This window comes from Protopterus annectens, chromosome 11.part0 (assembly GCF_019279795.1).
Source record: "Protopterus annectens isolate FY-2018-M chromosome 11.part0, PAN1.0, whole genome shotgun sequence".
Lineage (NCBI taxonomy): Eukaryota > Metazoa > Chordata > Ceratodontiformes > Protopteridae > Protopterus > Protopterus annectens.
The window spans coordinates 757,441,407-757,455,956 of NC_056745.1; the positions used below are offsets into that span (position 1 = coordinate 757,441,407).

Consider the following 14,550-nt stretch of genomic DNA (forward strand, 5'->3'; position numbering starts at 1 on the left):
AAAAACTCTTGGCTGGTGACTCTAGACCTAAAAGAGGCATACCTGCATGTCCCAATCAGACAATTATGCAGAAGATACCTCAGATTCAAGGCTGGCTCAATGCATTACCAATTCTCTGCACTGCCCTTTGGCTTATCTACTGTGCCCAGGGTCTTTACAAAGTGCCTGGCACCAGTAATTGCATTCTGCAGACAAAGAGGAATACAAATATATCCTTACTTGGATGACTGTCTAATTCAAGCAGAGAACATGGACATTCTTCTACAGCATCTGGCGTTTGTGAAAAGACTTCTAACATGCCTAGGGTACATAGTCAACGAAAAGAAATCAAAACTAGTACCCACTCAAGAGATAATATTCCTGGGTGCAAGCTTAAATACAACTGCCCAGATGGCTTATCTCACTCCAGACAAACAAAGGCAACTGACTACCTATTTCAAAATGTTGGCAACAAAGGCCCAGTTATCTGCAAGAAAAATTCTGCAGGCTTTGGGCTTCGTGGCATCCTGCATCCTACTAATTCCATATGCAAGACTGCATATGAGGAAACTTCAATGGTACCTAAAAAGTGTTTGGACTCAACATTGCCACAGCCTGCAAACAATGATTACTCTTTTTCCCTGCCTACAACAGGAGTTTCGATGGTGGGCAAAGGCTTGTCACCAAAACAAGGGACAGCCATTCACATTACCCCCAGCCAGGCAGCCACTAACAACGGATGCATCAGATTATGCCTGGGGGGACCCACATGGCAGGAAGATGCATTCAGGGTACATGGTCCTCAACCCAAATGCATCTACATATCAATCAAAAAGAGACGCTAGCTGTTCAGAATGCCCTGACAGCCTTCAAGGACCTACTTCATCCGGGACAACTACTGATAAAGACAGACAACACCACGGTCATGTGGTATATAAACAAGCAGGGGGGCACACATTCTTACCCCCTTTGCAGACTTGCCATGACTTTGTGGGATACAGCATTAACTTACCAAGTACATCTGCAGGCACAATTCCTGCCAGGAAGGAAAAATACTCTGGCAGACGAACTAAGCAGAAACATCATGGATCCCCACGAGTGGCAGCTGGATCCACAAGTCTTCAGCATGATAACAAGGAAATGGGGATGCCTGGACATAGATCTATTTGCCCTCCCCTCACAACTACCAGCTAAAAAGATTCTGCACAAGGACTTATCACAGACAAGCATGGAAAGTGGACGCCCTATCTTTCAGCTTGAAAAACCTATCAGTATATGCCTTTCCCCCTCTGCCTGTCCTCCCCAAGGTACTCCTAAAGTTCAGACAGGAAAAGCCAAAAATGATACTGATTGCCCCAGACTGGCCCCGCCAGTACTGGTTTCCAGTCCTAAAGAACTTGTCTCAATGCCCAACTTGGACCTTACCTCAAATACCTCATCTACTGTCACAGCAAAACAATCAGATCCTGCACAGCCAACTCAGGACTTTAAACCTGGCAGCATGGCGGATAATGTAGTCATACAAAACACACCTCTCAGTAAAGCTGTGATAGATGTCATTTTGGAGGCCAGTAGGCCTAGTACTATTAAATCTTATGCTGGAAAATGGAAGAGATTCTGTGCTTGGAACCAGGCACAAGGAACTGATACAGCTGTGCCAAATATTCCTCAGATTTTGCAATACTTAACTGAGATGCTGGACAAAGGCCTATCTTTTTCATCTATTAAAATTCATGCCTCTGCCATTTCGGCTCATTACAATACAGAACCACCAATCTTTTCTCATCCCTTATTAAAACAGTACCTCAGAGGAGCCAAAGGTTTAAGGCCTCCAAGGAGATCACCAATGCCTGCATGGGACCTCAACTATGTCTTGGAAAAAATCATCCTGCCTCCTTTTGAGCCAGCTGCTACTGCTGATATAAAGTTTTTATCTTGGAAAACAGCTCTGCTCCTAGCAATAACTTCTGCAAGACGAGTTTCAGAGCTACAGGCACTCATGGCTGTGGAACCTTTTATCATTTTTTATCCAGACAGGGTCTCTCTGAGGACAAACCCAACATTTATGCCTAAGGTGGTGTCCAGTGTGGCTCTTAACCAAACTATTCATCTGCCAACTTTTTTATCCAAATCCACAGAACAAGGGGGAGAGAATTCTGCATTCTTTGGACGTACACAGGCAGCTTAGATTCTACTTGGACAGAACGAAAGTTTTCAGAATGACAGAGCATTTACTAGTGGCATATGCTGCAGGATCACACGGAAAGGCCATCTCAAAGCAGACTATTTCAAAGTGGATAGGCCACTGCATTCGTTTCTGCTACTTACACCATGGCAAGCCAGTGCCTAAGGGCATTAGGCCACATTCAGCCAGAGCTGCAGCCACTTCAGCAGCCTTTCTCAGGGGAGTACCAACCAAGGACATTTTAGAGGCTGCTACTTGGAATTCAGTGCACACCTTTACAAAGCACTATCATCTGCCACTCTACTCTAAATCCAGGGCAGGCTTTGCCACTGCAGTTCTGCAGGGCCTCATAACCGCTCCTAATGCTGTTTAGCTCCAGCCTCCCTACCATAGCTTTGGGACTCTACCCAAATGTAATGATTGCAACAGTGAAACACGAAGAACATAGTACAGTTGTGCACACTTACCATAAATGTAGATGTTTGAGTGTATTCACTGTTGCAGTCCAGGTTACCCACCCGCCATGCCACTTTTCTTCTGATGGAACCTATCTTTCCTTCTCTGATTTATACAACCTATGTGGTGTATTTGCTTGTAGATGAAGGTAAAGTTTATATTGGTGCATGTATTTATATATATATATATATATATATATATATATATATATATATAAATTTTGGCTACCTTTTTAGGGGGCACCTTTCATCTGGGGCAAGAAAAACTAAAGAAAATGGTGTCGGCCGCATCTTTTATATCGTCAGGGAAGGGGCGACAGCAGCCAACGCAGGACCCAGGACTTTGGAATTCAGGTCGACTGAGGGCAACCTGCCAGCAGGATTACCCAAATGTAATGACTGCAACAGTGAAAACACTCGAACATCTACATTTATGGTAAGTGTACACAACTGTACTTTTCCCATCCAGTTATCCAGGTTGCACTTGAAAAGGGATAATGAGGTACTCTGCTTGACGTGGATAGGGTGTGTATTCCAGATATGGGGGAGTCTCTGGGACACAGATCTGTCCTGCCTAGAAGTCCTATTGATGTCACAGACCAGGTTGAGGTCACGCGTGTGGGTTACTCGAATGAAGCTTGACTTGTGGATATGCAGCAGTCCAATCAAGGTGAGGTCTGAGATTGCTTTGTATGCCAGACAAAGGTCACCTCTGATGAGTCTGTATGAAACTGAGTAGAGGGACATGGCTTTTAGCATGTCTGTGTAGGGTAGATGTTTGAGGCTCTGGATTCTTCTGGTGAGGAACCTCTGTGGTCTCTCCAGCTGCTGCATGTGTTTTGCGAGATACATGCCAAAGGGGGCGTTGTACTCAATAATTGGCCTTATAAGGGAAAAATACAGGGATGTTATGACCTCCTTGTCCCTGGATGAGATACCCTTACTTATGAGGTGGGCTATGTAGAAAGCTTTCTGTACAACAGAAGTAACATGGTGGTCAAAAGCCAGGTTACTATAAACCTGGGTGCCCAAATCCCTCACAACTGATTGCGTGCTTAGGACGTTGTTATTAATGTGATAATATGTGGGGACGTCACTCTCCCCAAAAGGGATGATGATGCATGTTTTGGCATTCAGCTTGAGGCCATGTTTCTGGCACCAGTCATTTGTTTGGGCAAGACCCTCTTGAGGATATCCTCTTCACTTGGGGAATTGAGAACCACGCTCAGCTTGCAGTCATCTGCAAACTTGGCAGCCATATCCCACTGGTTTTGGCATGCACCTCAAAGAGGTATATCACGAGTAACAGAGGCCCCAAGACCAATCCCTGTAGTACGTCGCTCGTTATGGGTCTACTGCTTGAGGTGGCTTCCCCTATTTTGATTAGATAGGTTCTATCAGTGAGCCAGTTTGCTACCCATCTGGTAATATATGGATTGATGTTTAGTTGGGAGAGTTCATCGGTTATGCCCGAGCAAATATGGTAATGGTAATAATAGTCCATTTTCTGTTATTTTTTACGTGATCACAACCTTTCTTTCCTGTAGATGTTCTTCGTGTTTCACTATTGCAGTCATTACATTTGGGTAATCTGCTGGCAGGTTGCCCTCAGTCGGCCTGAATAACAAAGTCTTGGGTCCTGCGTCGGTTGCTGTCCCTTCTTCCATGACGTCAGGGGTATAAAACATGCAGCCGACACCATTTTCATCAGTCTTTCTTGCCGCGTGGTGCCTGAAGCAGAAGCAGTTCGCAAGTGCCAGTCGGCCGACTCCTGAAATTTTTCATTTTCAAGTTTCAGAACCGAAGTCTTCAACCTAAAGCTAAGTACTCCATTGGGGAAACTTTTTCTTGCTCCTTACCAATGTCAGTAAAAGTTAATAATTGTATTACTTGTGGGAAGCAAATACCTCATAAGAATTTTCATTTGTACTGTATTCCTAGCCTAGGCCCTAACCACAACGTGCCTTGCTGTCGGTTTTGTGCTAAATTTAACCAATGCACTATTAAGCGTCGGTATTTTTTTGCATCTAAATATTTTGGCTTAAGATTTAACTATCCGGAAATGTTGTCGGTTAGCAATCCGACTACCAGCATTCACAAAATACGTAAAGAAAAAGACAGAGACAGACCGTTGAGGTCCAAATACGACGACAAAGCTTCTCCTAAGCCAGTCGCCGGTACTCAGTGAAGCACTTTCGCAGCCCCTGATACCCGCTACTTTTAATTCACAGGCCTCTACTGAGACCCTTCAGAGTCTGGTATGCCGCGAGACACTTCTAGTATTGAACACGCGGATGTCTCTCCCTTAGATGGGTCCAGAGCCACTGAGCAGGCACCGGCTTCTGAGGGTGTTTTCAGGCCTAAAGATTTGTATATTAAACAGACGCCATCCTCAAAAACAAGGCCAAAACCTACTTCTATGTCTAAAAAAACTGATGCTCAGGCCCCTATGCCTAAAAAACATGATCAAAATGGCTGAAGATTTAATTACCTTGATCAGGGGTTCCCAACCCCCTCCTGCTAAGAGGCCTAGGCAAGGCACTGATTAATTTTTAATCTTCAGATCAGGTTTCCATTTCCTCTGATTCCTCTTCTGATCAGGAATTATCTATTCCACCTTATGAGGACTCTGATTCAGAAGAATCCATCCCTTCTGCTTCTCCTCCTGAGTATTTTTCTTTTGGAGAAACTTTGCATACCTTAAGGGAACATTTTCATTGGGAGAGTCAGGAGATTTCAGAATCCAATAAGAGGCTTAGGGATTTCCTTCTTCTTCCTCAGCATAGACCTTTGGCTATACCTCCTGTTTTAGACATTGTTGATGATGTTTTCTCAGAATCCAGCATGGCTCCAGATTCCCTGCCTCCGGCTCATAGTAAGCCAGACAGATATTACAGGGTTCCTGACTCCCACAAATTTCTTTTTAAAAACCCTATTGCTAACCCTGAAACTATTTCTCAGGGTCCCAAGGGTGTTAAGGCTTCTGCTGCTAAAAATCCTATCCCTTCTGATAGAGACTCCTGGGCGCTGGATAGATGGGGTAAAAAGGTTTACAAGTCTGCAACCCTGGCAATCAGGGCTTTAAACTGTCAATTTCTTATGCTTAAATGTCAGCAGCATGTCATGGGCTTACTTAAACAGAAAATGATGTTGATTTCTGACTGTGTGGAACATAAAGAGTTAAATGATTTATTGCATTCAGCTGAACAAGTTGGAAAGCATACTTTGCAATGTGGTTTTGATTACTTGGAGGCCTCTTGCAGGGCCGCTGTAACTGGATCTGTGATAAGAAGGCATGCTTGGCTCAAGGAGCAAAATCTGCCTGATCATGTTAAAGCAAAATTGTTGGATGCTCCTTTACAACAGGACAGTCTATTTGGTAATAAGGCAGAAGTTGTTTTGAAGAAGATGGAAGACAAAGCTAAATCTATGCACACTGTTAAAGATTTCTTACAAGTGCAGCCACCCAGGTTCAGTAGGCACTGGCCTACTAAGAATTGGTCCTTTAAAGTACCCACCAGAGCTACTCATGTCAAACCCAGACACTCCAAAGGCTCCAGGTTTCAGTCACAAGGAACTTACAGAACAAAACAATGGGGTGCCTCCACCTCCAAATCTGGAAGTAGCAAGGCACCCCCCCCCCCAGGTAAACAGTCTCAATGACTTTCCTCTGCCATTTCCAAGCACGTATCTTTTGGCAGCCCCTTTGGGGGGGAAAACTAGCACTTCATGCACAAAATTGGCATCTAATTACCCAGGACAAGTGGGTTTTAAATATAGTATCCCAGGGATACAGATTTCATTTCCACATGTTGCCAATTCCAAACAGATGGCCGGATCTGCCTCCAAATCAGTGGGCAGAGGCCCAGAAACAAGTTATGTCCCTCATGGATAATGGGAGCTATTCAACCAGTACCAGAAAAGGAGAAAGAACAAGGTTTTTATTCAAGACTTTTCCTGGTACCCAGAAAAGACAAATCATGGCGTCCAATTCTGTACTTATCCATTCTAAATACTTTCCTGGACATTCCAGAATTCAAGATGCTGACTCTACAACAGTTACTGCCTATGCTAGGCAAGGATGCCTAGTTGGTAACTCTAGACTTAAAAGAGGCTTACCTGCATATCCCAATCAGGGAATCTTGCAGACGATACCTCTGCTTCAAAGCAGGCTATTTGCATTACTAGTTCTCTGCAGTGCCCTTTGGCTTATCTACTGCGCCCAGGGTCTTCACAAAGTGCCTGGCACCAGTAATTGCATTTTGCAGACAAAGAAACATTCAAATTTATCCTTATATGGACGATTGTCTAATTCAGGCAGAAACCAAGGACACTCTTCTACAGCTTCTAGTGTTTGTAAAAGGGCTTCTAACTTGCCTAGGGTACACCGTAAACGAAAAGAAATCACAACTGGTACCCTCTAAACAAAATAACATTCCTGGGTGCAAGCTTGAGTACAACTGCCCAGATGGCTTACCTCACGCCAGACAAACAAATCCAATTTATGACTTACTTCAAACAAGTGGCCACAAAACCAGTTATCTGCAAGACAAAATCTGCAGGCCTTGGGGTTCATGGCTTCCTGCATTCTTCTAATTCCATATGCAAGACTGCATATGAGGAAACTTCAGTGGTACCTAAAAAGCTTATGGAGTCAACATTGTCACAGCCTGGAAACCATGATGCAGCAAGAGTTCCTATGGTGGATAGACCCTTGTCACCAAAACAAAGTACTGTCATTCATTCCAGCCCCTGCCACCCAAACCCTGACTACAGACGCATCAGACTATGCTTGGGGGACGCATCTGGCAGGGAGATGCATTCAGGGCGAATGGAGCCCAAATCATATGCACCTGCATATCAACCAGAAAGAGATGCTAGCTGTACAGAATGGTCTGACAGCTTTCAAGGACTTGCTTCATCCAGGACAACTACTACTGATAAAGACGGACAATACCAGTCATGTGGTACATAAGCAGGGGGTACCCATTCTTACCCCCTTTGCAGACTAACCATGGCCTTGTGGAACACAGCCTTGTCTTCCAAATACATCTACAAGCTCAATTCCTACCAGGAAAGCAAAATTCTCTGGCAGACTAACTAAGCAGAACTCTTATGGACCCACACGAATGGAAACTGGATCCGCAAATCTTCAGCATGTTGACATGCAAATGGGGGAACCCAGACATAGATCCTTTTGCTTCACCCCAAAACTGTCAGTTGGACAAATTCTGCACAAGAATCCATCACAAAAAAGCTTGGAAAGTGGATGCTCTATCTTTCAGCTGGAAAAACTTATCAGTCTATGCTTTTCCCCCTCTGCCTCTGCTCTCCATGGTATTACTAAAAGTCAGACAGGAAAAAACAAAAATGATTCTGATTGCTCCAGACTAGCCTCGCCAACTCTGGTACCCGCTCCTACGCAATATGTCACACCTTCCTCCATGGTACCTGCCTCAGGCACCTTATCTACTGTCTCAGCAGGACTTTCAAATTCTACATACTCTGCTCCAAACTCTGAATCTTGCAGCATGGCTAATCCACTAATTTCGCTAGTTACATCTCTCAGCAAACCTGTGATGGATGTCATTTTGTAGGCTAGAAGACCTAGCACTAGAAAGTCTTATGCTGATAAATGGAAAAGATTCTGTGCCTGGAATCAGGCACAAGGAATAAGCACGGAAATGCCCAATATTCCTCAGATTCTGCAATATTTAACTGAGATGCTTCACAAGGGCCTATCTTTCTCTTCCAAAAAAATTCACGCCTCTGCCATTTCAACTCATTACAACACAGAGCCTCCCCTCTTTTCTCATCCCCTGCTAAAGCAGTATCTCAGAGGGGCCAAAAATTTAAGACCTCCCAGGAGAGCACCAACTCCTGCATGGGACCTCAATTTTGTGTTGGAAAAACACACCCTGCCTCCTTTTGAGTTATCTGCTATTGCGGACATAACATTTCTCTCTTGGAAGACAGCTTTTCTTTTAGCAGTCACTTCAGCTAGAAGGATCTCAGAATTACAGGCTCTCATGGCAGTGGAGCCTTTTATTATTTTCTACCTGGACAGGGTAGCGCTCAGGACCAATCCATCCTTTATGCCTAAAGTGGTATCCAGTGTGGCTCTTAATTAGACCATTCATCTGACAACTTTTTTCCCAAATCCACAGAACAAGGGGGAGCGGATTCTACATTCATTGGATGTACACAGACAACAGATTCTACTTAAACAGGACAAAATCTCTAAGAAAATCTGAGCAACTACTGGTGGCATTTGCTGCAGGGGCAGAGGGAAAGACGATCTCAGAGCAGACAATTTCAAAATGGATAAGCCATTGTATTCGTTTCTGCTACATGCATCATGGTAAACCTGTCCCCAAGGGGATCAGATCCTATTCCACCAGGGCTGCATCTACTTCTGCAGCCTTTCTCAGAGGGGTTCCTACCAGAGACATTCTAGAAGCTGCTACCTGGAGCTCAGTTCATACATTCACCAAGCATTACCATTTGCCTCTCTTCTCTAAATCCAAAGCAGGCTTTGCCACTACTGTCCTGCAGGGCCTTATAGCTACTCCTAATGCTGTATAATTCCATCCTCCCAACCATTGCTTTGGGATTCTACCCAAATGTAATGACTGCAACAGTGAAACACGAAGAACATAGTACAGTCGTGTACACTTACCATAAATGTAGATGTTCGAGTGTATTCACTGTTGCAGTCCTGGTTACCCACCCGCCAAGCCCCCTATTTTTCTATTTTTATACCTCTTCTTTCTGTTACTATGCTCAAAGCCTTTTTGTTGTATTTGCTTTTATCTGGAGGTATATTTTTTGTGTTCTAAATTACATGTGTGTGTGTGTGTGTATATATATATATATATATATATATATATATATATATATATATAATTTTTTTTTTTTTTGCTCCCCATTTGAGGGGCACCTGACACCTGGGGCAAGAAAAACTGATGAAAATGGCGTCTGCTGCATGTTTTATACCCTTGACGTCATGGAAGAAGGGACAGCAACCAACGCAGGACCCAAGACTTTGTTATTCAGGCCGACTGAGGGCAACCTGCCAGCAGATTACCCAAATGTAATGACTGCAACAGTGAATACACTCGAACATCTACATTTATGGTAAGTGTACACAACTGTACTTTGCTGATTCTCCCCTTTTGATTTGTTCTGAGCACTGTGACCCAACTGCTTTTTGTGGCACTTGTGTACATGACTGTCACTCTTATTCTCTCTCACCCTGTCAGCAGTCTGAGATCCATAATTGTTGCACCTGCAAATGTGAAAAACAAGGTGCGATTTCCAACAAGATACAGTAAATCTTGAAACTCACTGGAAAACAAAGTATTTTTTTCAAGGCAGCTTCTGCTACAGCCCTTGATGTGGGTTTTTTGCTCATTTCCTGGTACTTCTACATACCAGTTCCAAGATCATTGTATCTTGAAGTAAGAGTATACTCCAAGCTAGGATGTCGTAACAAAATATAGCTGTCATATTTTCAGTTTCTTTGTAGCTGTTCTGTGGATCACAGTGATGGTCCTCATAATTTCAGTAAGAACAATGTGCGTGTTCATTGATTTGTATGGAATGTTAACTAAACATGCAGCTTAAACATACTGCAGTAGTATAGTAAAAGATGATTAGAACAGAATTAATGGCAAAAATGTAATTAAAACTGCTGCTTAATGCATGTTCTGAGAACAGTTCAAAAACTGTATATTTAAGCAGCAACAGCAATCTGAGAATAACTAAGAATATGGTTGTCTTTATCCACCTAAACATAATTTTTGAGAAACTAGTCTACTTGCAAAATTCTGTTCCAAGCACTCATTTTGTGATTGCTTCCTTCTGACTATATGCTTGATTTTCTTTTCTCTGCTTGTTTGTTTTTAGGAATGCTCCATGCACTTGTTGGATTCTTATTTGACATTGTTTGCTGTCGATTTAAACTTGGATCATATAAACCTAAATCTGTGAGTAGTCTTTCATTTACTTTTGGGCGATGTGTCTTTATTAAGGTTTCATTCGTTTAATGTTTCATTTTAAGTTACTTTTCAGTGCGTATCTTTAAAGTAAGTGTAATTTTTATACACTTTATGAGCTTGTTGGTTTCTTAGTTGACATTTTTTGATATTATATAGACGTAAATTGGTGAGTAATCTATCTCCGTTACTTCAGTAGCACATTTGTTTACTAAACTTAATTTCATTATATGCTTTAGCTTTTTAAGCTGTTTTGCAGTGTGTGCATTTAAAGTAGATATAATTTTTATATTAGTTTAATGAGATGTATCCAAATATAGAACATATTAAACCAAACATATATGTATTTGTTTGTTGGCTTTTCTAGTTCTGTTTGCCTTCAAATCACCTTGTATTCGGGGGAATTAGCCAGGGACTTAGTTGTTGGTAGTTTTGTTGTTTAATCAGCACTTGAGAGCTGCTTTTGTTGTGCTTTTACATTAAGAAATTCCAGGACCATCTGTTTTGTTTAAGAAGGTGCTTACCTGGTCTGTCTGAGTTGGGAAGCACCCCAGGGAGTTCAAAGTATGTTTGTTTATTGTCTGGAGGGCATAAAAGTCAGTTTTCACATTTATTATTCTGTGCTGTAAATCGAGCAAGTTTGTGCGGAGCTGCTCACTGAGCAGAGGAGCTTAGCAGTGTCCTGTATAGTAGCGAACACATAGACAGTAAAATGTCCCTATAAAGTTAGGAATGGGTCCAAAACATATTAAATGGTTTGGCATTGTATGAAATTAATCTTAGAGCAGCTGCCTTGTATATGGAATAGCACTACCGTATTATAGCAATATATAACATCTTGTCTTTAACCCCAGAAACTGCTGTAGGATACCTTTCGCAAAACCCAATCCTAATCCTAAATAGTCTGCCCTATTACAGGACCAAACAATATGTATATGCAATTCCAAATGTCTCTGTGGCTACCTTGGTAAATTTGGGCATACTAAGGCAATCTAGCTGTTGCCTGATGTTCTAAGACAATTAATCATTAAAGAAAATAACACTGTATGCGAGTGATGTAAACACACAGCTTCCTTGGAGGCAAAAATGTTGCAGGTAAATGAGGTTGTCAGGAATTACCTATGCTACATCCCTGTCTCACACGCACACACACGCACCCACACGTGTACGCACACACACACACACACACACACACACACACACACACACACACACACACACAGATTGTTGTATGCCGAAGTGCTTAAAAGAAATCTTCCCAAATCTCAGAGACCTCCAAAGCCACCTAATGGCAACAGTGCTCCTCTGTAATTACTAAAACACACATCAAAAGCAACACCAAACATCTCGCGTAAGTGTACACCCAGTGGTCCCCCAAGAACAAAATCCATAAAGCAAGCAAAGTCTTTGCCTAATACTTTTGTCATTGGTGATTGCAGTTTGCAACACACACATACCCCCACTCACTAAGTTAGACAAGGAGCAGATAAATTGGCAGCCTACCGTCGAGCCAGGATCTGCAGTATCATGGACTCATTCAAGTCTCTGCACAACAGGTGCCAGTATGATTCTGTCATAGTCCATGTGGGTGTAAATGACCCGAGACGTACTTCACTGAACTGTATGAAAAGAGACCATAATGGAGCTCTTGGAATATGTGTCACAGATAGGTATGAGCCTTGCAGTGAGCAGCATTTTACATAAACCAAGTATAATGACAGAGTATGAGCATAAAACTATTGATTTTAATAACTGGCTTAGCTTCTGGTGTCACTCTGGGGGGATCCAACATCTGTCAGCATTGGAGAACATGGTCAACAGACCACATGGCTTTGCTAAGGATGGGCTGCACCTGTCCCATCTAGGCTTTCGGATATGGGCTAAGACTTTATCCACTCTCCCCCCGAGCCATTTTTAGACTATGCTAAAAAGACAAAACTACCAACATGGCGAAAATGTTGTTACTGCTCAATGCTAAACCCTCCTCACTCTGGCGAATGTAGATATCTGTGCTATGACCAGGACTTTGCATAAATCTGTAGAAAGTACTCCAGCAATGTAAGGCTGAGTAGCTTTCCACACATTTAGACAAAGAACAGCACAGACTGAGGCCAATGGCGGAGGTGCTTTGCTCTACATTAGCAACAAACATACCTCCAGACTGGTTAAACAGGATGATACCATGGAGCTCATCCATGTGCAGGTCATCATAGATAAGGTCCCTCACCATATCATGACTAACTGCAGGTCATCATCTATGCCCCTAGAGTCTCATAACTCTTACCCAAACCTACTAGAGATGCTCACCATCCAACCAAACATTCTATTATCTTATTCATGGGTGACTTTAATGACCCCTCTATAGACTGAGAAACATACACTGCCTCAAACTCACAGGCACAAAGCTTCTTGGACTTTAACACAAACAACCTGGAGCCGATAGTGTATGCTACAACCAGATGATCAAATGTACTGGATCTGGTACTAGCCATCATGGGAGAGCATTGCCTCCCCCCTCACGTCATGCCCTCACTAGTGAGGTTGGATCACAGAGCTGTCTCCTTTGAAGTAAAAATCAACTCAGTAAATGCAGCTAAATTAGTAACAGGCACTATTCTAAGGCAAATTACATCATATTAAGTGACAGTTTGTCAAAATTCAAGACTCCCCCTAATTTATGCAGAATTATTCATAGAGTCCCTGTACAAACATGGGAATGGTTGCATAGAGGCTGCTGCACCTACCAGAAGTAAACCCAAAACAAGCACAAGAAACTAACCCACTGGTGGAATGCTCTCCTAAACGAGATCTATAATGAAAGAAGACTCCTAGCCAAAACAAGGAAGAGCAACTCCCTTAAAAGACAAGTGCTCTCTTTATACAACTAAACAGTAAACTTAAGAGGTCTAATCAAGTTCAACAATGCCAACTATGAGGTTAGAGTAGCCTTGCAGGCTAAAGACAATTGCAAGGCCTTCTTTAGCTGTGTCAGGAGCTTTATAGGTAACGCACAGCAGTGTGCTGAACTTGTGGTAAACAGTAACACCTTCAGTGATTAGGGTAACTTAGCAAATCTACTTGCTGATAAATTCAGCTCAGACATCACCCCCACTCCCCTCAGCTCAACCAGCAAAATCCAGTCCAGCATACTCTCCCAGCTATTAGCAGGGATCAGATGCTGGCAACCTTTGCTAAAGCCTACAATAACACTTCCATGGCTCCCAACAACTTCCTAGTTGTATCCTGAACAGTCTAAAATACAACTTATCAGGACCACTCGAGGCACTCCTCAACTACATACTTGAAACTGGCTACATTTCAAGGGAATGGAGGATCGCAACAGTCATTCCCATCCACCGAGGTAGACCATCAACTGACCCACGGAACTACAGACCCATCAGAATAACAAACGTAATATGTAAATCCATGGAACAGATTATCATGGAAATGCTAAACAAGGACATTGGCAACCTACTCACATCACAAACAACACCCAATTTGGCTTTAAGTGAAAGTAATGCCTACTTAACTTGGTAGACTTCTTTGCGAAAGTCACCAAGGCAATGGATGAGGGTAAAACCGTGTATACTGTGTATTTTGACCTAGCCAAGGCATTTGATACAGTACCCCGCTCAGGCATTGTTGACAGGCTTCCGTGAGCTAGGTATAAATCCCTATATAACCCACTGGATAGCCAGCTGGCTCATAGACAGGGTCCAAGAAGTCAGGATCAGTGAAACCACCTCCACCAAGAGACCAGTCACCAGAAGAGTACCCTGGGCTCTGTGCTTGGCCTGCTTCTAATAGCATTGACTTCGAAGAAGTGGATGTGAAACATTCAACGCCTCTAACTCATCAAATTTGCAGATGACTGTAAATTGGAAGCTATTACTGATTCCTCCCAAGACACCAGCATCTTGAAAGAGGGATTAAT

General features: G+C 42.8%; 1 protein-coding gene across 4 annotated transcripts in view; it reads left to right on the plus strand.

Annotated features, from left to right (window-relative positions):
- ERGIC2 (ERGIC and golgi 2) overlaps nucleotides 1–14,550 on the plus strand; it is a 646,362-nt gene that overhangs the window by 551,353 nt on the left and 80,459 nt on the right. For all 4 annotated transcript variants that reach the window (XM_044088198.1, XM_044088197.1, XM_044088200.1 and 1 more), the window contains one exon: nucleotides 10,528–10,607. In XM_044088198.1, coding sequence (XP_043944133.1) covers nucleotides 10,528–10,607 — 80 coding nt within the window. The remainder of the gene's footprint in view (nucleotides 1–10,527; nucleotides 10,608–14,550) is intronic.